At 43.9% G+C, this 23,434-nt stretch overlaps 17 protein-coding genes across 17 annotated transcripts; 7 read left to right on the top strand and 10 right to left on the bottom strand. All coding sequences in view use genetic code 12, as the record gives it.

Moving 5' to 3' along the window:
• Positions 1 to 23: 23 nt before the first annotated feature.
• Positions 24 to 716, bottom strand: PGUG_02084 (uncharacterized protein; the record flags this gene model as incomplete). Its single annotated transcript, XM_001486363.1, has 1 exon — positions 24 to 716. The coding sequence occupies one exon, from the start codon at positions 714 to 716 to the stop codon at positions 24 to 26; it is 693 nt and encodes a 230-aa protein (XP_001486413.2).
• Positions 717 to 832: 116 nt separating this feature from the next.
• Positions 833 to 1,570, bottom strand: PGUG_02083 (U2-type spliceosomal complex subunit; the record flags this gene model as incomplete). Its single annotated transcript, XM_001486362.1, has 1 exon — positions 833 to 1,570. The coding sequence occupies one exon, from the start codon at positions 1,568 to 1,570 to the stop codon at positions 833 to 835; it is 738 nt and encodes a 245-aa protein (XP_001486412.2).
• A 116-nt stretch (positions 1,571 to 1,686) lies between these two features.
• On the top strand, positions 1,687 to 2,424 carry PGUG_02082 (J-type chaperone; the record flags this gene model as incomplete). Its single annotated transcript, XM_001486361.1, has 1 exon — positions 1,687 to 2,424. The coding sequence occupies one exon, from the start codon at positions 1,687 to 1,689 to the stop codon at positions 2,422 to 2,424; it is 738 nt and encodes a 245-aa protein (XP_001486411.2).
• Positions 2,425 to 2,466: 42 nt separating this feature from the next.
• Positions 2,467 to 3,309, bottom strand: CKB1 (casein kinase 2 regulatory subunit; the record flags this gene model as incomplete). The annotated part of the gene is made up of 1 exon (XM_001486360.1): positions 2,467 to 3,309. One exon carries the CDS (start codon positions 3,307 to 3,309, stop codon positions 2,467 to 2,469), a length of 843 nt encoding a protein of 280 aa, XP_001486410.2.
• Positions 3,310 to 3,324: 15 nt separating this feature from the next.
• On the top strand, positions 3,325 to 4,077 carry PGUG_02080 (GET complex subunit; the record flags this gene model as incomplete). The annotated part of the gene is made up of 1 exon (XM_001486359.1): positions 3,325 to 4,077. The coding sequence occupies one exon, from the start codon at positions 3,325 to 3,327 to the stop codon at positions 4,075 to 4,077; it is 753 nt and encodes a 250-aa protein (XP_001486409.2).
• Positions 4,078 to 4,091: 14 nt separating this feature from the next.
• Positions 4,092 to 6,452, bottom strand: HIR1 (Hir1p; the record flags this gene model as incomplete). Its single annotated transcript, XM_001486358.1, has 1 exon — positions 4,092 to 6,452. The coding sequence occupies one exon, from the start codon at positions 6,450 to 6,452 to the stop codon at positions 4,092 to 4,094; it is 2,361 nt and encodes a 786-aa protein (XP_001486408.2).
• A 624-nt stretch (positions 6,453 to 7,076) lies between these two features.
• Positions 7,077 to 8,540, bottom strand: ARO8 (bifunctional 2-aminoadipate transaminase/aromatic-amino-acid:2-oxoglutarate transaminase; the record flags this gene model as incomplete). Its single annotated transcript, XM_001486357.1, has 1 exon — positions 7,077 to 8,540. The coding sequence occupies one exon, from the start codon at positions 8,538 to 8,540 to the stop codon at positions 7,077 to 7,079; it is 1,464 nt and encodes a 487-aa protein (XP_001486407.2).
• Positions 8,541 to 8,931: 391 nt separating this feature from the next.
• Positions 8,932 to 10,539, bottom strand: CDH1 (Cdh1p; the record flags this gene model as incomplete). The annotated part of the gene is made up of 1 exon (XM_001486356.1): positions 8,932 to 10,539. One exon carries the CDS (start codon positions 10,537 to 10,539, stop codon positions 8,932 to 8,934), a length of 1,608 nt encoding a protein of 535 aa, XP_001486406.2.
• Positions 10,540 to 11,144: 605 nt separating this feature from the next.
• On the top strand, positions 11,145 to 11,900 carry PGUG_02076 (uncharacterized protein; the record flags this gene model as incomplete). The annotated part of the gene is made up of 1 exon (XM_001486355.1): positions 11,145 to 11,900. The coding sequence occupies one exon, from the start codon at positions 11,145 to 11,147 to the stop codon at positions 11,898 to 11,900; it is 756 nt and encodes a 251-aa protein (XP_001486405.1).
• Positions 11,901 to 12,155: 255 nt separating this feature from the next.
• PGUG_02075 (cystathionine beta-lyase) lies at positions 12,156 to 13,367 on the top strand (the record flags this gene model as incomplete). Its single annotated transcript, XM_001486354.1, has 1 exon — positions 12,156 to 13,367. One exon carries the CDS (start codon positions 12,156 to 12,158, stop codon positions 13,365 to 13,367), a length of 1,212 nt encoding a protein of 403 aa, XP_001486404.1.
• A 568-nt stretch (positions 13,368 to 13,935) lies between these two features.
• Positions 13,936 to 15,345, top strand: RFA1 (replication factor A subunit protein; the record flags this gene model as incomplete). The annotated part of the gene is made up of 1 exon (XM_001486353.1): positions 13,936 to 15,345. One exon carries the CDS (start codon positions 13,936 to 13,938, stop codon positions 15,343 to 15,345), a length of 1,410 nt encoding a protein of 469 aa, XP_001486403.2.
• Positions 15,346 to 15,392: 47 nt separating this feature from the next.
• Positions 15,393 to 16,859, bottom strand: PDR6 (Pdr6p; the record flags this gene model as incomplete). Its single annotated transcript, XM_001486352.1, has 1 exon — positions 15,393 to 16,859. One exon carries the CDS (start codon positions 16,857 to 16,859, stop codon positions 15,393 to 15,395), a length of 1,467 nt encoding a protein of 488 aa, XP_001486402.2.
• Positions 16,860 to 17,052: 193 nt separating this feature from the next.
• PGUG_02072 (uncharacterized protein) lies at positions 17,053 to 17,553 on the bottom strand (the record flags this gene model as incomplete). Its single annotated transcript, XM_001486351.1, has 1 exon — positions 17,053 to 17,553. The coding sequence occupies one exon, from the start codon at positions 17,551 to 17,553 to the stop codon at positions 17,053 to 17,055; it is 501 nt and encodes a 166-aa protein (XP_001486401.2).
• Positions 17,554 to 18,639: 1,086 nt separating this feature from the next.
• On the top strand, positions 18,640 to 20,754 carry PGUG_02071 (aminopeptidase P; the record flags this gene model as incomplete). The annotated part of the gene is made up of 1 exon (XM_001486350.1): positions 18,640 to 20,754. One exon carries the CDS (start codon positions 18,640 to 18,642, stop codon positions 20,752 to 20,754), a length of 2,115 nt encoding a protein of 704 aa, XP_001486400.2.
• Positions 20,755 to 21,033: 279 nt separating this feature from the next.
• ISA1 (Fe-binding Fe/S cluster assembly protein) lies at positions 21,034 to 21,828 on the top strand (the record flags this gene model as incomplete). The annotated part of the gene is made up of 1 exon (XM_001486349.1): positions 21,034 to 21,828. One exon carries the CDS (start codon positions 21,034 to 21,036, stop codon positions 21,826 to 21,828), a length of 795 nt encoding a protein of 264 aa, XP_001486399.2.
• A 429-nt stretch (positions 21,829 to 22,257) lies between these two features.
• PGUG_02069 (uncharacterized protein) lies at positions 22,258 to 22,686 on the bottom strand (the record flags this gene model as incomplete). Its single annotated transcript, XM_001486348.1, has 1 exon — positions 22,258 to 22,686. The coding sequence occupies one exon, from the start codon at positions 22,684 to 22,686 to the stop codon at positions 22,258 to 22,260; it is 429 nt and encodes a 142-aa protein (XP_001486398.1).
• An 81-nt stretch (positions 22,687 to 22,767) lies between these two features.
• On the bottom strand, positions 22,768 to 23,430 carry PGUG_02068 (uncharacterized protein; the record flags this gene model as incomplete). Its single annotated transcript, XM_001486347.1, has 1 exon — positions 22,768 to 23,430. One exon carries the CDS (start codon positions 23,428 to 23,430, stop codon positions 22,768 to 22,770), a length of 663 nt encoding a protein of 220 aa, XP_001486397.2.
• Positions 23,431 to 23,434: the final 4 nt, after the last annotated feature.

Below are 23,434 nucleotides of genomic sequence, written 5' to 3'. Positions count from 1 at the left end.
TAAAGGTGAAATATATATGCAAGCTAAACCCAACCAGACTGCTGCTGGCCTATGACTATGTCCTGTTGTTGCTTCTGGCGGCCTAGTTTCTTTTTTTGTGGCTGGGGATTGACGTAAGTGTAATCGATGGCAGGGCTCTGTATATCAGGCTCTCGTGGGTTATTGGTAGTTCCAATATACATGGCAGTTTTGTTTTCTTTTCTTTCTTTCGCCAATTGCGTAAAAAAGTTATAGTACAAGGAGGCATTTCGGGTGGAACATCCGTTGAGCCACGATAAAAATCCTCCTATTAAAGGTGGAAGTGAGATCAACAAATCGAATAATATTTGCGATTCAAGCTTGGCAACAAGTTTATTTGGCACCGGCATTTCGTTGGTAACGATATGGATGAGTCGAGCATGAATTCCATACATAATCAACGGTCCCAAACCAGGGATCAAGAAAACCACTAACGGTACAAGCCCTAACCCACAGTCCATGCCGACTCCACACAGCCCCAAAAAGCACTTATCATGCTGCCATGCTGCTTTCTGAACTCTTCTCCATAACTGGTGCTCTTTCTTCGTACAAAAGTCTTTCGGGAGCCGTAGCCGATTACCATCTTCATCTTCAAACGGATTCTTCATATTGAAATGTTCTTCGGCATATTCGTTGTACTTGTCCATGAAAATATCATAGCCGGGTATGCCTTCGAGCTGCTCCTGAATCTGCGACATTATGGCAGTAAACCACGCAAGCAAGTCAAGCAAGCCTGGTTGGAATCCAGTGACAAATGCCGCTTATCTACAGGAGCATATACCGGCCTGTACAGGAAGGGTTCCGGCAATATCGGCTATCGAGGAGCCAAAAGCTTTTCGAGTTCCTTTTGCTGGACCGGAGTACATACACCCCCTGTATCTCGTCCACATATGTAGCAATTGGGCTTTTTGTGTTTATAACGGTCCATAAAACAGGACTGACAGAATATATGGCCGCACTCAGTCTTGACAGGACGTTTATAGTCCTTTTTGCAAAGAACGCATTTAAAGGGTATGGTTTCTGGTTCTGATTTTTCATCCAATTTCCAGTCCTTCAGAATGGGAGCTTTGGCTCGCAGTTCGTCTCGAATGTGAAGGAACTTACAAGTATCGCCGTAGCCACAGTAGCCGGTTTGAAGAAAATCTTTGCACACATCTGGCTGGAAATCTGTAATTGTGACGGTCCTGATGGAAGCAGGGGGTGCCTTAGCGAAAGATTTCAGCTTTTGAACGTTCTTTTCGGATTTGTAAGCTTCGTCTTCTTCGTCTTCTTTGGCCGAACCATCTTCAATTTTCTTACTCTTTTCACTTTTATCATCTTTTGTCACTTGTTTCTGAACTGTGGTAGCCTCTTGAGTACCAAACTTGCGTTGTTTCCGCTCCAGAGCATCATAAGCCATATTTTCAGGTGGTTCTTTGCCACTAGTTTCTTCTATATCATTTTTATCATCATCTCTTTGTCGCTTTTTTCCCAAGGTTTTACGTTGACGAAACACTGGCTTGCTAACCTGGGGTGTTACCGTCGTGGATTCTTCATCTAGTAGCTCTAGCATGCTTGGTTTGCGCAGAACTTGAATCTATTGTATTTCAAGTTGTACCTTACGTCATCGCAAATGCGATGATCTCTCCTGCCTGTAATATCCCCAGCATTCCAAAGTGACTAACGGCAATGTTCCGTAAGACTGTTATCATACGCAATCTCTTGGGAACCAGGAGAGACACAGCTTCACTATTCCACTCCTCTACAAGGACTTGGAACAATCAAAAAGTTGTCAAGTCGTATTTCGACCTTCTACCCCGGACTTTTCCACATGGAGCTCCTCCAAATGGATCATTTTTCGTCGATACAAAGTCGTTAAGACGAGAGTTCAGGACTCTTCAGAGCGAGAACCACCCTGATATCATCTTGGGATCATCTGTTTTGAACGAAAACAAAAATGTGTCGGATAGTGATGGCACCGAACGGGCCGATGATAAGTTTTCAGCTCTTTTAAACCGGGCTTACTCCACATTGAAGAACCCGTACTCCCGCATTGCTCACATCGTGGAATTGAACCACCCCGAGCACCCAGATATCACGAGAGACGAAGTAGCAAAAGACCTTATCGCACAGTTCCAAACGGCGCTGCCAGAATCTTCATTGGAATACAAGGAGATGCTAATGAATGTGCTTGAAGCACACGAGCAATTGGAAATGGCCACTCTGGAAACAGATTTGGATACCCTTTCTCAAGAAAACGACGAAAGAATTCATGCCAGTGAAGAGACAATCAACAATCTACTCAAGCATGAGCCATTGAATTGGAACCTGGTGATGATGGAGGCTATCAAGCTCAAGTACTGGGTCAACATTCAGCAAGCAATCAGAGACTGGGAGCCAGGAAAGCCTGTACACCTCACTCATTAGATAATTATTCTACTATACACATTACACGAGCCTCCATACTTTCTAGCTTTCGCTGGCCATTGTTTTGTCATCGTCTTCATCCAAATCCGGCGCTTCATCCACCGCCAACGAAGCCCGATATTCCAATGGCATTCCGAATTGACAATTCTCGAATTCTTTTTGTTCTTCCTCCAGTATTGGGTGCTGCCTAAGCCATTTCATTCTTGGCCCGCTAGCGCTGAGTTCGCTGATTTTGAACCCAAATAAACGGATACCAAAGTCTTCTTTCTTGGCCTTTTGAATGCGAATTCGACACTGGTTTTCTATTTCCGGGAACATCTTTACGAGGAGCCCAGGGAAGGTGGTGCCGAAAAAAGCGCCGTCTATGTTCAAGTAGCGTGAGTTCAGTGGTAAATAGATGTCGTTACAGCAAGGACAGTAGAGTCGTACAGTTTCCTGGCCAGGAACATCGGTTGATCCGACCGGTATCAAATGCATTCCATCACAGTAATATCGAGGACACGACCCAAATTCGTTCCGTTCAAACTTGGTAGCCATAGCCGTGAGTCCCTGCTTGGAAATGATGTAGCGGGCATGTATCAACCCATATAGAAGCTCAGCACTATGAGCAAGAAGTGCCTTGTTGGGGAGGTCTGCTTTCGATGGCAGCGAGCCAGATGAGCCATTGTTGTTGCTAGCGCTTCCATTATCCTCCATGGTATCGACCTGGTAGTCAAGAATTGTGTAAAGTGCCTCTCGGTAGTAGGGAACTTGCAGAGACAAACCGGTCAAATTGAAGTCATCTTCTATAAATTCGTGAGACACCAGTACGAAGTAATCGTGGCCAAAAAGCTCACAGAATTGTTGTATCCATGGAACATAGTCCTCCTCCGGTTCGCTAGACATCAGATCGATCACCAAATGCTGTTTTTATGTGCTGTTCTCCGAGGGGACTCCTTGAGCTCATCCACTGAAAACGCACAAATCTATAGCCACCCACGCCGTGTACAGGAATTTTTTGACCAGCGCGAGATTAGTGCGGTTGAATTTGATCGACTGAGGCTAATCAAGATGGAACCCTATACCTTGCTATTATTCATATTTGTGATCCAGATAGTCAAGCAGATCATAAGTGCTGTTGGGAAACAGTCTATAGAGTCGATATCATGGGTACTTTACTGTAGAGTAGCTCCGAAATTTGGCCATTCAAAACTTGCCTCGATGTCACAAAAATCTAGCCAACTTCGAACCGTGGCAGGGGAAAGAAGAGCTGTCAGTGCTCAAGATCAGTATGCCAAATGGACGAAATTGAATCGTCAACATGACAAATTAGTGGCAGAAATCGAACAATTGCAAAAAGAAGTTGATCTCGATAAAGTAAAGGTGAATACATTTACAGGATACTTGATAGCTATTTTGACATCGATTCCTATTTGGTTTTTCAGAGTATGGTACAGGAGTGTGGTTCTCTTCTATTTTCCTCCAGGAATTCTTCCTCGTGCACTCGAATGGTCAATAGCACTTCCATTCACTGTCACTGGAGGTGTTAGCTTGACAGTGTGGATGATGGCTGCTGGCGCCGTAGCGTCGTCGCTCACTTTTTTGTTTATGTTTCCATTTGAAAAGGCGGTACCCAAGCCAGTACTTGCTAAAAAGCTGCCTCAACAATTGTAAATATAATAATGCATTTATAAGTCTAGTTGCTCTTGGTATCGCTGCTTCATGACAGTTTGTAAGGTTTCAGTGCTCTCATCAAAGACATAGCGCTTGTTAGATCCGGCAATGATGGAATTCTTGAAATTGTTAAACCCATTAACAAGAAGAAATCCACGAGTGGAAAATGGTACATTTTCAATCTCATTGACCACATGGAAGTACCATGGTTCTACTACTTTTGTCCAAACCATAAGGTTTGCACAGTATTTGTAGACTGTACTATCATCTTCAAGAAGCACATAAGGCATTCCGTCTTCTCCAAGCTCGAGACACTTGATCGACAGAGTTGTAACTTGCGGCACATCAGCACTCTTTCTTGGCCGTTTGTCACCAGTAATTGCTGGAAGTGTAACTTGGCAATTTAGTATTGTGGCTATCGACACTCGAGTGATAACGCCATGCAATTTGCCATTAATAAGTTTCCACACATATAACAACCCGGAGCACGTAAGCACCATCAAATGACAGTTTTTGAATTGAACCAGAAGAATGGTTTCTGCAAGTTCTATTGGAGCACAAATGTTCCGTCCTGAGGGATACGATATTATATGAACTGTGCCTTGAAGTGAAGCAAGCAAGATAAAGGTCTCTTGCAGTCCAACGAGCGGTACAACATGCTGTACCTTAAATGGGTAATAGAGTTGAAACAAACGGTCCTTCAAGTTCAAGTTTGAAGTCACACTTACTATGGTAGGGTCCTGAAAGTCTACCCGATTGTTCTCCTCAATGGGATTTTCATCATCTTGTGGCCAAGACGCACCATTGCGTACTTCGATGGTGACCGAGTCTTGGACCTTTTCCCCGTCAACTATGCGATTTACCTGAAATGTTCTCACAACAACCTCAAAGAAAAATTCGTCGTCTAGCACTTCTATAGCACTGCTCGTAAGATACTCACCTGAAGGATTTTGGTGAGATTCTTCAAACCCAAGACCAACGAATTTACTCACTTTTGCATTCATCGCACCATGATTATTGAAGAGGACTTCTGGCAACAGAGAGATGTTACGTAGTGAGTATGGATACCTTCGTTCGTTGACAATGCGTCTCATTTTGCTCTTTTGTCGTTTGACAGATGCTGCAGATATGTTTGTCTGATTGTCCGTCAGAGCCTCTATTCCAAGTGCCATGTCCTCATTGTCATTGTCCTGATCTTCAAAATCCCGCGCCTCTTCATGCAACTTGTTGCTTCTGGAGCGTAAACCATGAATAGCAGACTGTACTCCCAATCTTGGCATTGAGTAATTGGGTCGAGAAATCCTAGTGTTTCTTTTGCGATCCAACGAGAGCACAGGAGTGGTAGCGGGTAAAGTGGAGCCATTGTTCGACGACGAAACAAGTAGAGGAGCGACCCTTTTCTTTCCATCTTTTGTGGTCACCTTCTGAGACTGCAAGTTTAGTCTGGTTGAAACAGCTTCAAGATCCTTTTTGGGAGTCGAAGAGGTAGCCACAGTAGATTCAGGGGTGATCCTCTGGCCAGAGAATACATTATTAGCTGGGAGAACCTTTTTCTTGTCGGTCAATGGTGTTGCCTTTTCTTCCAAAAGGAGCTGCTCAACAGTTTCTGGAAGTATAGCCGATTCACGATCTCCTCCATATCGATGCAATTGAGACAAGTTGACGTCTGTTCCTGCGACAATTCCTAGTTCATTCTTGTCGAACACAATACAGGTGATTGCCCCGTCAAGCGAGCTAACGTATAATGTATCAGCCGTGGGCGACCAACACATATCAGTGATTGGATCTTGAACAATATTCTGAGCCACAACCAAAGGCTTGCTTGTAGCTGTACTCCAGATTGCTAGGGTACGATCCTGGCCACCAGTAGCCAATATAGTTGAAACATTTGAATTATTATCGTTCTTAACATCAGTGTTAAAAAGTCTGGGTGCAAAAGAACACACCTCACAAGGCGCTTCATGACCAATTAACGAGAGATCTGTCCCCCAATCACCTCGATTTATGACTGCCACAGATGTTACGGGACCATTGGTAGCATTGGGTACGGCAATATGTTGTCCATCCGGGGACCAAGTCATACGCCGAAAGTAAGATGTCAAGGGAGATTTTCGAAATGGCTCCATCACCACATGCTCCATCTGAAACTCGTAGCTATTCTCACTCTGCTTTCTGTAGTAGCGAAATATACGTACGCTTCTATCGTCGGAAGCAGTTGCAAAAAACTTGTTAGCAGGATCAAATACGACTCCCTTTACCATCGACTGGTGAATGTCATAGCGCTTAATACGCTCAAACGTAACTCCGCTCCAAATTATAATCAGTCTATCGAGTCCTACTGACACCAACAATGACCCATCGGGCGACCAGCACATATCTTGGACGTCATTATCGTGAGCTACGAGTCTTTTTCGAACCGTCCAATGCTCAAGGTCGGCTTCCGTGTCGCCAAATTGCTTGGGGCGTGCTTGTAGATCTCGTTCCCATATTAAAACAATTTTATCGTCGGATCCAGTAGCCAAGTATCGACCATCAGGTGAGAATTTGACACATGTTACAGCTCCATTATGACGACTAACAGTACACAAAGGACGCTTTAGTGGCTTACTGAGACCCACTGACTCAGTATTGGGTTCATTATTTTCCTTCAATGTGGCGGAAATTGAACCTGTGTCCCAAACTTTGACATTTCCATCGAGTCCACCAGAAGCCAATCTTGTGCCATCATAATTCACCGACACTGCAAAACACTCAATTTTCCGATTGTCCACTGTGTTAGTAGCGAGCTCCCTTCAAGTTGACCTTTACATACCTCTGTGCCCTAGCCATGGAAGCTTCAATATATGCATTAAATATAAACTTCGCGCAGTGAGATTTGAATTTGAAGATAGCTGGGGTAAGCGATGCGAACTCAGGTCCATTGATCGGTTTTCAAATTAATTTGTTTATAAACCAGTTCATTACGGAAATTGGATTTCTATTATATTCTTTCCGATACTCTATTCTAAACCATACTCTACTCTGACTCCTTTGGCAAACTTCTCCAACCCACTGCGCAACTCGTCAAGCGCAACCGCAGCATAAGTACCTCTGAAAAAGATCAAATTCTTAGCATCTTTGTTCTCTGGAAGAGGTGGTTGGGGAGGGTTAGACGTACCATCGGCTTTGAACCACGAGCCAGGAATCATCAAACAACCCTGCAGTAAGCCCTGGTTGTAAATTGCAGTCTCGACCTTAAGAGGATCTTCATCAAGCTCTTTGAATTTAGGATGCTTTGATGCATCGAAAGTGACGGTGAAAAACATACCAGCAACGGGAGGAATGAAGCTGGTCACTTCCTTGGGGAAGAAATCGTTCACGGCATCAATGGCAACATCTCTATTGTGGGTATATTCACTTCTGATACCCATGAGCCAGTCCATGTAGCCGCTTTGTCCCCATTTCTGCAACAACGAGTTAATGAGCGACAGACTGAGGCCGGAAGGACATTGAATCGATACCTCGTGAAGACGCACAAATCTTTCCAAAAGACGTTCCTGGCCAACAATCCATCCGAGTCTAAGACCAGGTGCCAAAACCTTGGAAACAGAATCAAGACGTATGACTCTACCTTCTGTATCCATGGAAAGGAAAGAAGGTACCAAAGCTTTGACAAACTCCTCGTGGCTGTGAACGTGTCTAGAAGCACGTTGGGCCTTATCGGTGGTGTATGTCTCCATTTGCAAAAAGTAGTAGGGTTCATCCTCAACAATGATAAAATCGTGTTTCTGAGCCAACTTGTAGACAGCGCGTCTACGGTCGGCACTCAAACAAGATCCTGTAGGGTTTTGACCGGTGGAAATAGTGTACAAGAGTTTTGGCTTAGGACCAACCCATTGATCCAACATTTTCTCCAATGCTTCTGGCAAGATTCCCTCAGCATCCATAGCTACTGGAATCGTGTTGATACCCTGAGCGTGGACAGTTTCCAATGCTGAACTGAACGAGTACTCTTCGACAAGAATGGAGTCACCACGAGTAGCAAATGTTCTTAAGGTAGCATCCCACGATTGGGTGTTTCCAATTGACAAGATTACAGACCAGTCATCATATGGCACCTTATGGATAGTCTTTGTGTGTTCTTTCAAGAACTCGACAAGTTCTGGTTGACCTTCGGTGTAACCGTATTGTAAAGAACGGGCAAGTTCTATCTCATTTTCACCATTCAAACTTGCATCTTTGTTGACTTCGAGCACAGTTTTGTTGGACTCCGTGAGGGGAGCAGCCACACCTTCCGCAAACGGAGCAGAAGGAATTTCTGCCGTCACCTTGGAGTATGGGAAATAGTCACTACGAGGTAAACCTCCACCCAAAAAGGTCATTCCTGGTTGCTTGTAATATTTGAAAGCAGACTTCAATGGCGAGTTCTTACGAGAACGGGCTTCTTCGGAAAGGTGATGGGAAAGGTCTTTGGAAACGGCCATGATGGTTATATGTTTTTGGCGGCGGGTGCGAAAGCGGCCCTTTTAAGGTGCCTCATGAGTAATCAGTACATGCAGTCGGGTTCCGCAGCCATCCTGATTTGGCAGTAAGCGGCACCGAGAAGAGGCTGCACGGCGATAGTAGTATACATTTCTGGTACACATAATATACAGTAGCTGGTCCAGGACCAAGTTAAGAACGTACATAAGAGTGGCACCGGGCAAAAGAGAGCTCGTGTACAATTTCCGAGCACTTCTAGACTTACCGATTGCAGAGAGCTATACAGAGCGGCACCAAAGTGTATTCAAGCAACACGTAGAACCACCTGTAACCACCTGTAGAGCCACTTGAAAAGTAGTAGTCTCGCAGTAGTATCTTCAGCTTCTTCCGGCCTCATCTCAATTGACTAAACGCATCCAACAACACCGAGGATGGTGGTTCATCATTGCGATTCTTCTCAAAAACGTTCCAAAACCGAAGCGTTTCATCACCAGCACCAGTCACAATGGTCTCGCCATCAGGAGAAAGCGAGAGATAGTGGACTCGACTTGTATGTCCAGTCAATTGAGCTATCTGTTGCATTGACGGATACTTCCACACAACTATTTGATATCGTGAATATCCATGGGTAGACACCAACTCATTCAGGCTACGCAGCCAGATGAGATTACACACTTGGGAACCAGTATTTACATCTTGCACTTTCGACCCTGTCAAAGTGTTCCAAACCTTGATGGTTTTGTCGGTAGTTCCACCACCTGAAGCAAGGATTCCTCTTTGATGAGGAGACCATGCAAGTGCCTTCACAGCAGCAACATGCTCTGAAAACTCATGTACTGGGGTAGTGTTGAGTCCATCCCATACGAAAACTCGGTTGTCATTTCCTCCCGATGCCAATTTGTTCTCATCAACATTCCATCGAAGCCCGCAAACTTCCAGCTTGTGATGCTCAAACTTGTTGATATAATGACTCTCGACTCGTACGTCACGATTGAGTATGCTGCGGTCTCTCAGACCACTAGACAAGATATGCTCATTCCACGAAAGCGAGCTCACACGAAGACTGTGGCCCGTCATAGTCCGTACGCATTTCATCTTTGTTGCATCCCAAATTTCAACAAGACCTTGCAGAGTGCCAATGGCAAGATGGGTGCCAGAACCAATCCAATTGATGCTGGTTACCTTATCCTTGTTGGAAAGATTGCACAACCGGTCCACGGACTGGGTTGCACCGTCCCAGAGATACACACTATCACCTAGGCCAACAGCCAATATATCCTGCTGACCCCAGTCGACAAGATTGAGGTAGAAGTCGTCCAGTAGTTCTGGCGCATCTAGCACTCGGTAGGGGACTTTGGAAATGTTTCTAGGCTTTTTTTGTGGCAGAAGTAAGAGTTTCTGCGAATCTTGTCGTACTGGAGAAAGTGAGTAGAGCTCATTTTGCAAATCACGAGATATTGGACGGGACTTTTTGGGTGATTGATACGTGAATAGGTTGGTAGATTGGCGCGGAGTGCTTGTTATGTCGTCGTGATTGGCAGAACGGGGCGGGGTACGATCTCGGCCGTTACTTGATGAAGGTGCCGACCCTGAATTGGAAGGAGTTGATGAGTCTGGATCACTGAGACTATTACTACTTGGTGGTTTTTTCGCTCTGGGGGAAGCCAAGTTGGCAGTTGCCATCGGTACATTGTCGCCGAACAATTCCGCCTTGAGCACGGTAGAGAACGTTCGATTGGCTTCTTCTTCTTTGCGGATTTGGATCTCATTGTCCGCATCCCCTCGCCGTCGTAAATCTGGAAGAACTTCCTGAGATGAAAGACTGAAAGCAGCCTGAAGATCGACTCCAGTTCGGTTGGGAATGTATCTATCGCTGAATATGGGTTTCTGCGTTCGCCTTCGAGGAGACATTGACGGTAAAGATGGTGCCTCATCCACTCTTGGTGGGTCTATATTTCGCGTTGATCGCGATGGAGACTTGGGTGTCTCTAGGGGAGCCATTTAAGGTGTATTTGTGAGGATTTCGAGATGGATGGATTATTAGTGGTTCCGAAGGAAAAATGAAATATTGATATATGAGGTATCCAACGACTATAATCACCTCTTATGCAATTGATTCTTATAGAAAACAACTTCCAGCTCTTATGATGTCGCTCTATTATGATTATAACACCCGATGCAACGTTATTAATATAGATGAACTGTCAATTAATTGCTCTGTGCTCAACTCCCCAAGTCCAAGAAGTCACGTGACGATAAGTGGAGGAAAGAAGAAGATGAGATGAAGAAGAAAGTAAAGAAGAATAAAGAAAGAGGGAGAAGTAAGTGATAAAGAATCAAGGAGAGAATGGAGAGTAGATGAGAAACTGGAATAGTCTAGAGGTGTAATAGTTTTGCTAATATTAAAAGTAAAAGTTTCAATCAAAAAAGATTCTTGGCCAAATAGCTCTAAAGAAGGAGCTTTCTCAATGTGACAACCAAACGTCCACTTCTCATCTCTTGCAACGCTTCCTCTACTCCATTCAGTTCTAAAATCGTTGCAATAGTCTCACATTTGGTTCCTGCACACAACCAACCAATCACCTCCGCCTAAATCAGTTTACGCGATGAAGTTTAGGAACCACCAGTACTCCGTCATGTTCAGAAAAACATTATGGCAACAAGCCCGGATTTCGGCTCGTACAGCCCGGCCAGTGACGCCTGTGCGTTTCTCATCCATTATTTCTGTGCATAGAAACACCAAGGTTGACAATCCTGATATTCCTTTTGAGTTCAATGCAGACAACTTGAAAAGGGCCAAGGAAATCATTGCCAAATACCCACCACAATACAAGAAGGCAGCAGTCATGCCACTTTTGGACTTGGGTCAAAGGCAGCACGGATTCACTGCCATTTCGGTCATGAACTACGTAGCTAAAATGTTGGATATGCCTCCTATGAGAGTCTACGAAGTGGCTACATTCTATACCATGTACAACAGAAAGCCAATGGGCAAGTACCATCTTCAAGTTTGCACTACTACGCCATGCCAATTGTGTGGCAGTGATGAGGTTATGGACGCTATAAAGAACCATCTTAAAATAAAGCCTGGTCAAACCACCCCAGACAATTTGTTCACATTAGAGGAAGTCGAATGCTTGGGAGCTTGTGTCAATGGACCTATGATGGGAGTGAACGACGACTACGCCGAGGACTTGACCGGTGAGAAGACCGTTGAGCTCTTGAAGAACTTGCAAGAGGGTAAACCAATGCATGTTGGACCTGTTTCAGGAAGAGATTCTTGCGAGCCATTTTCGGGACCCAAAGTGTTGTTGAGCAAGGAACCCCACGATATCAGAAAGGTCACTCGTAGTGACTTGTAGATTGGCTTGTACTAAATAGAATGCATGCAAAGAGAAAGATGGAGAAACAGAAAAGTTAAGGTAACAAAAGGTGGAAAACACACATAAGAATCTGCTCAATAGATATATCACAATTGTTCTATCATATCTCGTCGCTCGTAGATTTCGAATGCATTTTCAATGCATCCTCACCTTCTATTTCTCCACCCTTATCGTGGAGCACGTGACCTGGTGCGATTGATTTTCTCATCAGAGTCATAATCTCGTTCTTCAACTATGTCACCCCGGAAATACAACCTCGAGACAGAGCTTGTTCTCAGCAAAAGTACGGACCAGTACAATGCGTCGGTGGCGCCGCTATACCAATCGGCCACTTTCAAGCAACCTTCGCTTTCGAATATGGGTGAATACGACTATACTCGATCCGGCAACCCAACTAGAACCCATTTACAGAACCATATAGCCAAGATTATGAGAGCAAACCATGCGTTTGCGGTGACCAGCGGAATGGGATGCCTTGATGTCATTACCAGATTATTGAGTCCTGGCGACGAGGTCATTGCAGGTGATGATTTGTATGGAGGAACCCATCGATTGCTCACATATTTGAACAATAAAGGTGACTTGAAAGTTCACCACTATGACACGACAAACACAGAATTGCTTGTATCGAAAATACACTCGGGTACCAAGATGATTTTTTTAGAAAGTCCAACCAATCCTCTCATCAAGGTGTGTGATGTTCGCACCATCACCAGAGAAGCACATAAAATCAACCCTGATATAGTGGTTGTTTTCGATAATACCATGATGTCGCCTGTGCTTATGACTCCATTGGATTTCGGTGTTGATATCCAATACGAATCGGCTACCAAATACCTTAATGGACACCATGATATCATGGCGGGAGTTTTAGCCACCAGAAGCGCAGCTTTGGCGGAAAAGATATACTATGTGATCAATTCCACCGGTTGTGGATTGTCTCCATTTGACTCGTGGCTCTTGTCCCGAGGCTTGAGAACATTGGCCGTTAGAGTCGAACGTCAGCAACAGAACTGTGTAAGAATCGCCGAGTTTTTGGCCAATATTGGGTTCAAGGTTCGTTACCCAGGTATAAAATCGCACCCTCAGTACGACTTGCACGCCAGTATGTGCAAAGGAGCAGGTGCAGTGCTAAGTTTCGAGACTGGTAGCATTAAAGTGTCAGAAAAGATAGTGGAGAGCACCGAAATTTTTGGGATTGCCGTGTCCTTTGGTTGTGTCAATTCGCTCATATCGATGCCATGTAAGATGTCTCACGCATCCATCGATGCCAAAACAAGAGAAGAGCGGGACTTTCCCGAAGACTTGATCCGATTGTGTATCGGAATCGAAAACTGTGATGATCTCATCGATGACCTTACCCGTGCATTATTGCGGAGTGGAGCGGTCAAGCTTAATGAAAGAGACGAATTGTTCAACGCCGTGAGCGTGCAGTCGAAGTTGTAGTACGAAACATAGATCCCCATGAATATAGATCGAACTCATCAATAGCTGGTGTCCTGCATGCCACTTCTCACCACTCTTTCGCGAACTTTTGAACCGCGTGAACCTAACGCGTATTCATAATGACCTCACCATCTGACTTGGGGCTTACTGGAGGCGCTCTACGTGCCGTCTTATCCAAGAAGGATCAACATCTTTACCAGAACAAACCCTTTACAGTCCAAGTCTCAAATGTTAAGCTTCTTGAAAATAGTGGCGATCTGGCTCCTCACCGGTTTCGCATCCTTTTAAATGATGGTCAATATTCTTTACATGGGTTGATCGCTGCTGAGCTCATGCCATACTGTGAGGCGAACGGGTCCTCCACAAGGGCTCTGTTATTACTGTCAAGAAATATAGTTTGGTGGCAACTCAGAAACACATTATCATCGTATCAGACTGTGAGATTATCCACACCACAAGCAGCAAACACTCAAACCCGGTAGTTTCTTGTGACGCTTACTATGCTGAGCACCCCGAGGACGATGCTCTACAATTACAAGGCGCTAGCGCCGGTCAGCGTGCCAATTCAATGGAGCCAACGCCTGCTAAACCAGTCAAATCCCAACATAAGAGTGGCCAATCTACCGCGGGTCAAACGTTCAACCCCATCGAACTGTTGTCTCCTTACCAAAACAATTGGCGTATCAAGGCTAGAGTATCATTCAAAGGTGATATCAGAAAGTGGTCGAATGCGCGAGGTGAAGGCAAGTTGTTTAATGTCAACTTTTTGGATGAGTCTGACGAGATCAGAGCCACCGCCTTCAATGACGTCGCTGAACAGTTCTACAACACATTGGAAGAGGGTAAAGTCTATACTGTGGAACGTGCCAGAATCCAACAAGCTAAGCCTCAGTTTTCTCACTTGACTCACCCGTACGAATTAGCTCTCGACAAGGATACCGTGATCACCGAGTGTTTCGATACATCTGATGTGCCCAAGCTTCACTTTAACTTCACCAAGTTGGACAAGATTCAGGCTGCTGAGGTAAACGCTGTAGTGGATGTTATTGGTGTTTTGAAGACTGCAAACCCAGTGTTCCAGATCACGGCAAAGTCAACTGGTAAGGCGTTTGATCGCAGAAACATCACTATCGTGGATGATTCAAACTTTGCCATTGATATCGGTTTGTGGAACCAAACTGCGCTCGAATTCAACACCAGTGAGGGTTCAGTTATCGCTTTTAAGGGTTGTAAAGTTCAAGACTTCGGAGGAAGATCACTCACCTTGACTCACTCTGGATCAATGGTGGTAAATCCTGATACCCCGGAAGCCTATCAACTCAAGGGTTGGTACGACAATCAAGGAATGAATGAGAATTTCAAGTCTTTGAAAGTCGAGGCCGGTCCAAATCAGAATTACATCAAGAACAGAAAAACCATTCTCGCTGCCCAGGAGGACAACCTTGGTATGCATGAAAAGCCTGATTTCTTCAGTGTCAAAGCCACAATCAGCTATTTCAAGACGGACAACTTTTCTTATCCAGCGTGCAGTAATACTGTACCAGGAAACTCTCAAGCTCCTGGTCAACAAGAAAACACATGTAACAGGAAAGTCCTCGAGCAAAGTGATGGATGGAGATGTGAGAAATGTAATATTACTCTCCCAGAACCCTTGCACAGATATATCTTGAATTGCTCTATAACTGATGAAACAGGACAGCTTTGGACAACGTTGTTCGATCAAGAAGCCAGAAAGCTATTTGGGATGTCTGCTGGAGATCTCATAAACTTGAAGGAGAAGCAAGATATGAACGAAAGCAATGAATTTGCAGATCTCATGGAATCAATTACTATGAAAGAGTTTAATTTCAGATTAAGAGCAAGACAGGATTCTTACAATGGCAATGTGCGGATCAGATATCAGACGATGAGTCTCTTTGATGTTGACTTCGTTGCTGAGTGCGATGAATTGTGCCAGGAACTTGATTCTATGTTGTAGATAAACTACTTTATGTGTATGTACATGTTTTAATACGAAATTCAGTTTTAGTATGAATTGGAGTTGTAATCGGTTAAATGGTTGACATCCATCCATAGTGTTTTCAAAACTTCATTTGCAGACCTTTGGCCCCTGGTAATCATTAATTTGTTAATGAATGCCTGATCTGCATTCTGTTCAGCCATCCACTGCTTAAACTCAAGCGGATATTTTCCAATCAAATTTCGAAAGACAGGATAGTAGTATTCAAGATTAGATCTGGGTGAGCTCAAGAAAGACGACAATAAGTTTCGCGTAAGTACTTGGCCTACTCCCGAATTTGTCATGAGATACCGAACTGAATCTTGATCTTCTTTTGTCGCTCTTCGAAGCGTTAGAAGGTGAATCCAGAGTTTCGAGGCAGCTTTGAGAATAAATGTTTCTTGAGCTATTAAGGAATCAAGAGCAAGTGGAACAACGGACAGCTTGAAAGTGTCCAATTTGACTAGCGATGACGGAGATTTCTCAAGCATGGTTGCAAAAAGCTGGACTGACGACAGAACCATATCAGGCTCAGTTTTGATGAACTCTAAATGAGATGTGAAAATGCGCTGAATAACGGCCTCTAGTGTCTCGGTTGGCAAAGACTTGTAGTTTACCAGTACGTATTTCTCAAGCAAACCGAAGATGTGAGGAACAACATTGGCGACTTCCCTATCCATTGCGGCTATCATGTAGAGCAATATCAGGTCAAACAGAAACTGGAACGGACCGTTGATGGGTTCACCAATACCACTTCGAAGGATGAGACAACACTTCTCAGTAACAATAGCATGAGAAGGAAAGTGCCTAGAAAAATCTTCAACTATCTGAAGCACGAGTGTCTTGATAGTCAATGGATCTGATTCCCAGTACATGTTAACTTGAGTAGCCTGTTCTGCAGTGTAGAAATCTTCCAATTCTTCTGGAAGTTGGCAAGCCTTTCCTACTTCGTTCACACACGAAAGAAGAGATATCACATAATCTTCTTGTTCACTATTCAAGGATTTGTGTAGCTCCATGAAAGCTGTGAATTGATGCCGTATGGCGTTTAAAAGATTCAAGAGTGTGGTTGCAATTGTTTCTGGATTCTTCAACATTTGCGCTACACTAACGTATGCGTTGAAGAGCCTTTGACGAATCAAGTTGTCAATACTCTCGGACTTGAGCATCTCTCCCAAAATCTCCTCCAAAACGGGAAGAAATTCAGTCAAGTTTTCTCGACATTCCTGGCAAAGTGTGAGAATGGTCCGGGATGCAATTAAAGATAGATTCGAGTCATCACTGAATATGATCAGAAACAAAAAGTCAAGTATCTTTCCCAAGTATGGAGTGCCTTGTGATGTCTTGAGGAAAAATTGGGTTGCTGAAAGAAAACGAACAAAGGTTGGTTTTAAGGCCCGGTCTATACCCATTAGGATGTCTAAGATACCACCACTGTAGATGGAATTGATGCTAGGAAGTAATGCGTTGCATTGGTTTTCGTAGAATGACATGTCGTCTGCAATCTTGTATAGCAAATAGATTGTACTTTCAAGCTTGAGCGGTATGTCTTGTTCGTTCCTGCTATGCAAATTGTTCACCACATCGATCAGAAGTTGCTCAAAAAATGGAAGCGTGATAAGTGAGTAGACTGCAATGAAGAAATCTGCAACGTTGGATCTGAAAGCATTGAATTCTGGACCTGAATTAGCTAGTACCTCGCTCGAAGGTAACCTGATTTTCTTCCCAGTAAATCAAACAAACGGATGTAAACATATCGTTTCTGGTTGATTCAAAATGAGCCTTTGAGACAGGATTCGTTTCCAGATTGAACATTGACTCAAACGTCTCCGAATCATCTATGAATACGTTGGCAAGATCTTCCCATAGAGTCAACATTTGTCCACTTACAGGCTCATCCTCCGCGGGTATACCAGGGATGTCTGTAAGCAACATGAGCAATTTGAGAGTATAGCTGGTTTCGGGAGATAATAGCGTTCTTGCTAACTGGAGCATATCCACCAGAATGAACGAAACCACCAAATTGGTGAATGTACCGATTTCATCGACGTACTCACTTGTGTCGAGCGAGTTGATATCTTCTATCATATTAGCACCCCATTGATCTTTATCGAACAATATCCGCCTAAAGGAAGTACGGTAAGCAGGACTTAGCATTCGTGGGTTGATATCGAAGATTTCAGACATCACTGTGATGGCCTTGTGCACTGTTTCAACGTTTAATTGGGATGCGTTTCTGAATGTAGATGCTGGCTCGAAAAAGGTGAAAATGAATTGTATAACAGGCTCTGTAATCTCTGGGGTATATCTTATTTCAGAGCCGTCCTCAGCAACCACAATGTAAGTCACCCATGAATTTAGACAAGTAAGGCACTGGTAATCGAGGAGCGGTCGACGCTGAATAACAACAGATAACAATGAAACGGTTTCGGGGAAAAGATTTTCAAAAACTCTCTTGTGGACTGAAGTATGCAAGGTTTGTTCTCTGCTGAGTTCTTCAACAATGATAGCCGAAAAGTTTAGTAGAACACTGATTTGTGAATCTGACAATGACGAACTGCCACCAAACTTCAGTGCAAGAGACAGCAAAGGGTTTGTGTAGCTTTGATGGATCTGGATGAACAAAAGCAGCAAATTGGATAGCAACTTTTTAATGATAAAACCATTGACTGTGCTGGATTCTGTGAATAGTTTCACCACATGATGCTCAAGGGTGTTCACCAATTGCAACAATTGATCTTCAGTCAAATTTCTGGAATTGTGAATAACCACAGAGAATGTTAGAGCTCCAAAAAATCGACAGGTTGGTGAAGATACATTCAATAATTCTTGTGCAACCTGATACCCTTGTGGAGATCTCTGGACTTGCTGAAGCAGTTTTTGTAAGTTTTGAACTTCCACGGGATCTCTAGTAGAGTAGAGCCTTTCTATGGACTGTATTAGTATACTTGAAGAACAGAATCATGATGGCTACTTACCTCTATAATGGCATCCATATCATCGGGTTTCGTTCTCACTGTCTAATCTTGCGCGAGAAGTCACCAAGCGAGGACGGCAGAAAATACAAGCAAGAAAAATTTCGGAAAGCAACCAAAAAGTTGAACTAAACGTAGTAGACACTCTGTACTGTCACTACTATATCCTTACATCACTTTACTCTTCCCTCTCTCCAAAACTCTTCAACTACATCTCCCCCATAATTAGCCAGCAGCGCACGTGATCTCCTGCGTTATCTGGTGGTTCAATTATTTTCCCACCATTACAATTAACACCATGAGTATTAGTACCAGAAGAGTCTCTCGTGCTCAGTGTGCGAACTGTACCTGTTCGCCAGGCTTGTTGTCGAGGAGCAACAGGAGATCATCCTGGTTTGCAAAACAGATAAATTTGAAGCGTGGAGGTTCCGGTCTGGGTCTGCCGGGAGGGTCCAGAAAGGGTTCAGTTTTCACTATTGATGCTGCCAGTTTGTGTGTGCCAGAGGTAAAAGAGACCAATACTTCCAAGAGATTAGAAGCTTTACGCCGTTTGATGGCCAAACATGACTTGGCGGTGTATATTATTCCTTCGGAAGATGAGCACCATTCGGAATATGTTTCAGCAAAAGACCAAAGACGGAGTTTTATATCCGGGTTCCAAGGAAGCGCCGGAGTGGCTATTGTGACAAGGGACCTCATGTGTATGAATGACGTTCCTGAGGGAACCGCTGCGTTGTCTACTGATGGACGTTATTTCAACCAGGCTCTCAATGAGTTGGATTTCAACTGGCAGTTGTTGAAGCAAGGAGCAAAGGGTGAGCCCTCATGGGAAGAGTGGACGGTTCTTCAGGCCATCCAAGCCAGTTTGGATTCGGGAACCACTGCTAAAATCGGTGTTGACCCAAAGTTGATCACATACACCTTGTACGAGAAGATATCCACCGCAATCACGTCAAAGATTGCCCTGCTGTCACGTTTCGAAAAAGCTCGTGTTGAGCTAGTGCCAGTAACTGACAACTTGATAGACCGACTGTGGAAGCATTTTGAAGACTTGCCTAGTCCTCCAGAGAATATCATAAAAGTATTGGACGACAAGTACACTGGTGAAGGTATATCGTCTAAATTGGACAAGGTGATAGAAGAGATCACTGCTCAAAAAGCAGCTGGTCTTGTTATTTCAGCTCTTGATGAAATTGCCTGGCTCTTGAATATGAGAGGTAGTGATATCGAGTTCAACCCTGTGTTCTACGCCTACTTGATTATCACCAGCGACCGCCAAGTCACTCTCTTTGCCGATAATTTCCGCTTCGATACCAAGGTCCAGTCTGTCTTGAAGTCGAACAACATCAAGGTTGAGCCATACGAAGCATTTTGGCCATCATTAACTCGCATGAGCTCCGAGCTCAAATTGGACAATAAATCGCTCTTGACACCACAATATGCTTCTTGGGAAATTGTTCGTACTCTCGACGGCGCTTCCAAACAATCGACCAGGTCACCTGTGGAAGACTTGAAAGCCATCAAGAACAGCACTGAGCTTGAAGGCGCCAAATCTGCCCATTCAAAGGACGGAAGAGCTTTGTGTCGTTTCTTTGCATGGTTGGAAAATGAAATGAACAAGGGAGAGCTTATTGATGAGATAGAGGCCGATGAGAAGTTGACCCACTATAGGTCACAAGAGAATGGATTTGTAGGGTTGTCATTTGCTACTATCAGTGCTACGGGTGCCAATGGAGCAGTGATACACTACAAGCCAGAAAAAGGAGCTTGCTCCACCATAAATCCACTGAAGATGTACTTGAACGATTCGGGATCCCAATTCTTCGAGGGCACTACTGATACCACGAGAACAGTTCATATGGGACAACCATCTGCTGATGAAATACGCAACTATACATTGGTGTTAAAGGGGAACATTGCATTGGGGAGTTTGAAGTTTCCAGAAGGAACTACGGGAGCATCTGTTGATGCAGTTGCCAGACAATATTTGTGGCAGTATGGACTTGACTATGGTCATGGTACCGGTCATGGCGTAGGAGCTTATTTGAACGTTCACGAGGGCCCTATTGGAATTGGACCTCGTCCTAACGCTGCCACTACCACCCTCAAACCTGGACATTTGTTGAGTAATGAACCAGGATATTACGAGGAGGGAGAGTATGGTATTCGTATCGAGAATGTCATGTTTGTCAAGGAAAGTGGCACCAGCTACAACGGCAAGAACTTTTTGGAGTTTGAGACGGTAACAAAGGTTCCGTTCTGCAAAAAATTGATTGACGTTTCAATGTTAACGAAAAACGAAAAAACCTGGATCAATGCGTACCACCAGCAGGTTTGGAACGAATTGAGTGGGTCGTTCGCAAAAAATTCAGTCGAGTACAATTGGTTGAAGAAAGAGACGAAAGCAATTTAAAAAAGAGAGGAGTTAAGTTTAGTGTGAGTTTAAGTTTTTGATGTAATAAAGGTGTAATAAAGGGCTCTATTGGTCTCTACACGAGATAGATCTAAAGATCGTCTTCTCCTGCACAACGATTCCTGCATTTCAGTTCCCGCGATCGGCTCCTGATTCTCCACCAATCATCACTGCGAAAGTGCTGCTTACAAGTGCGACCCTCGTGACCTTTTCTTACAAATAGACATTAATTATAATAGTGGTTGTACACTTTTAGATTCTTATTACCTCGATATAAATATGTTATCGAGAAAAATATTAATAAATGGACAAAATGCGTGTCGTCGCTACTTGTCAAATGAGACTGGACTGGCTGGGAAGAGATTCATGCAAACGGTTCACTCCACAACTTCATCAAAACCTGGGTTTTATTCTGGTTTAAAGTACGGAAACACCGATGATTCAACTTCGTCTTCTTCAAAATGGGCCAAACATTCACTTAGCATACCACAAGACCAAAGTACACCGCCATTGAGAAGATCCAGGGCGTCTCGTTTCGACAGCAAACAGCTTCCAAAGATGAAGTCGACTGATTCAGAAGATTTGGCAAAACAAGAACACAGCAGTAGTAATGACAAGTCGACAATCGTGATCCCAGAACCCACTTTACCAAAAGTCAACGAAGTTCCAAAAGTATCTACAGCATCATCTACAACAGACCCTACATCGACCCACACTAAGAAGAAGCCAAGACGTACATTGAGGCCCCGCAAGGCTCTTATAACGTTAAGTCCCAGCGCAATAGAGCATTTGAAAGGACTACTTGACCAGCCAGAGCCCAAGTTGATCAGAATTGGGGTCAAGAACAGAGGTTGCTCTGGATTGACATACCACTTGGAGTATGTCTCCGAACCCGGTAAGTTCGACGAGGTAGTGGAGCAGGATGGTGTCAAGGTGGTGATCGACTCGAAAGCTCTTTTCTCCATTGTTGGGTCGGAAATGGAATGGTTGGATGATAAATTGAGCTCCAGGTTCATTTTCAAGAATCCAAATTCTAAGGGAACCTGCGGTTGCGGAGAATCGTTTATGGTCTAAGGTGCTTTTGTGCTGCTAGATGTGGCTAGACGTGGAAAGAGGTTGGATATAGCTTTCTGTTGGATTTAAGTTCACGGTGACCAAGCATGTCCGACTCTCGGAACCGAAGAATGAAGTGACGTATGGGATAGATTTTTGCATTATAATAAACTACAGCATATCATGGAGTAGCCAAAGTGCATTATAGTGCCTGGCAGTACCCAAAACTCTAATAATACTTTGAACCACTTATGATGGTAGCGATACAGTGATATGTTACATGAAATCATTCAATCAAACGCAATCACAAGGATAGTATGAATACAACTAAATACACTAAATACAACTGAATACAATTATAGCCTTGTATTTAGCAGACGTTGCTACAACATTTAAGAGCCGAAATTCGTTTTAATTAATGCCATAAAATTGTGCGTAAATCCGACCATCCTATTTGATCTTTCGACATTCAAAGTAGGTGGCGTTGATATCATCAGGCAACGAGCAAAAGTATTCCAACTTTTGCATTTGCTTGAACAATTCAATCGAGTTGTAACGTAACTTCAAGCAAGTTTTGCCCCCGGTTTCATTGTTGGTGCAAATTATACTTTCGTCTTTGTACTTTTCGCCGTCAATGATGAACATGTTAGCAGGTCTCTCGGCAACGAACTCTCCCACCATTTTGTCATTGGCTTTTTTGGTTTCGGCAGTCATTTTTTGGAGCTTAATAGGTCCATTGCTGGCTTCATCCAACTGGTTCAAAGTGTGTGAAATATCAGATTGCGGGTCCAAATTCAACGGTTGATGACTCCTTTGTTCTACTTGAGTAGGTGCTGGGCCCTTTTCCGAGGAAGACTTGCCAAATGGTAACCAACCCATAATTTTGGTTTTGATAAGTTGAGAACTGATTTGATGAAATTGTGCGCGGACTCGAGTGGAGACATTTCAAACAGCAAGAATTTATAAGCACAATTGCACTGTCTCGTTGAGTCCCATTAACGTTATTTCATGTGTACGCATACCAATTAGCATACCTGGACTGGAGGGAAACTTTTTGGGAAATTGCTTGGGCGGAATTTCAGGATCAATTGATGCAAGAGTGGATGTAATATCAGTGATCCATTTATAATGAGGATCATGCTTGATACGGGGATCCTGTGACCTATCCATTTCAAGAATGGTTCCTATAATTTTAGCCTCCATTCTTTGAGGTACCTTGAGATCTTCAAAGTATAAAGGTCGCTTCTCATCTGCGGCACTTGGAAGATGTACTGTAGAATTGTGAACAAAAGCCAAAGTATTGACGAGACGATTCAAGATCCCATCGCTGTCCAATGTGGGAATTGGACTCTCAGATGACGGATCAGCGGCCGCCAAAACCACTGATCTTCTTTCGTTGAAATCTTCTCTCTGAAACCTTCGTCGGAGAATGCGGCAATAATGGTCCAATTTCCACTGATTCTGTCCCACAAACATTCTTAGCCTGTAGAAGCGCTTGTAGAGTGCCAAGTACCTTGATCTCTCCAGCGGAAGGCTTTTTAGTTGTGCTATTGTGGGAACTCTGCACAACGAAGAAAGCACAACTACACCTTGAAGAGTCTTGAAGCTTTGAGGAGTGGCCATAGTC

Source organism: Meyerozyma guilliermondii, genomic scaffold (assembly GCF_000149425.1).
Source record: "Meyerozyma guilliermondii ATCC 6260 scaffold_2 genomic scaffold, whole genome shotgun sequence".
NCBI lineage: Eukaryota > Fungi > Ascomycota > Pichiomycetes > Serinales > Debaryomycetaceae > Meyerozyma > Meyerozyma guilliermondii.
This window is presented reverse-complemented; position numbering and strand designations above follow the sequence as displayed.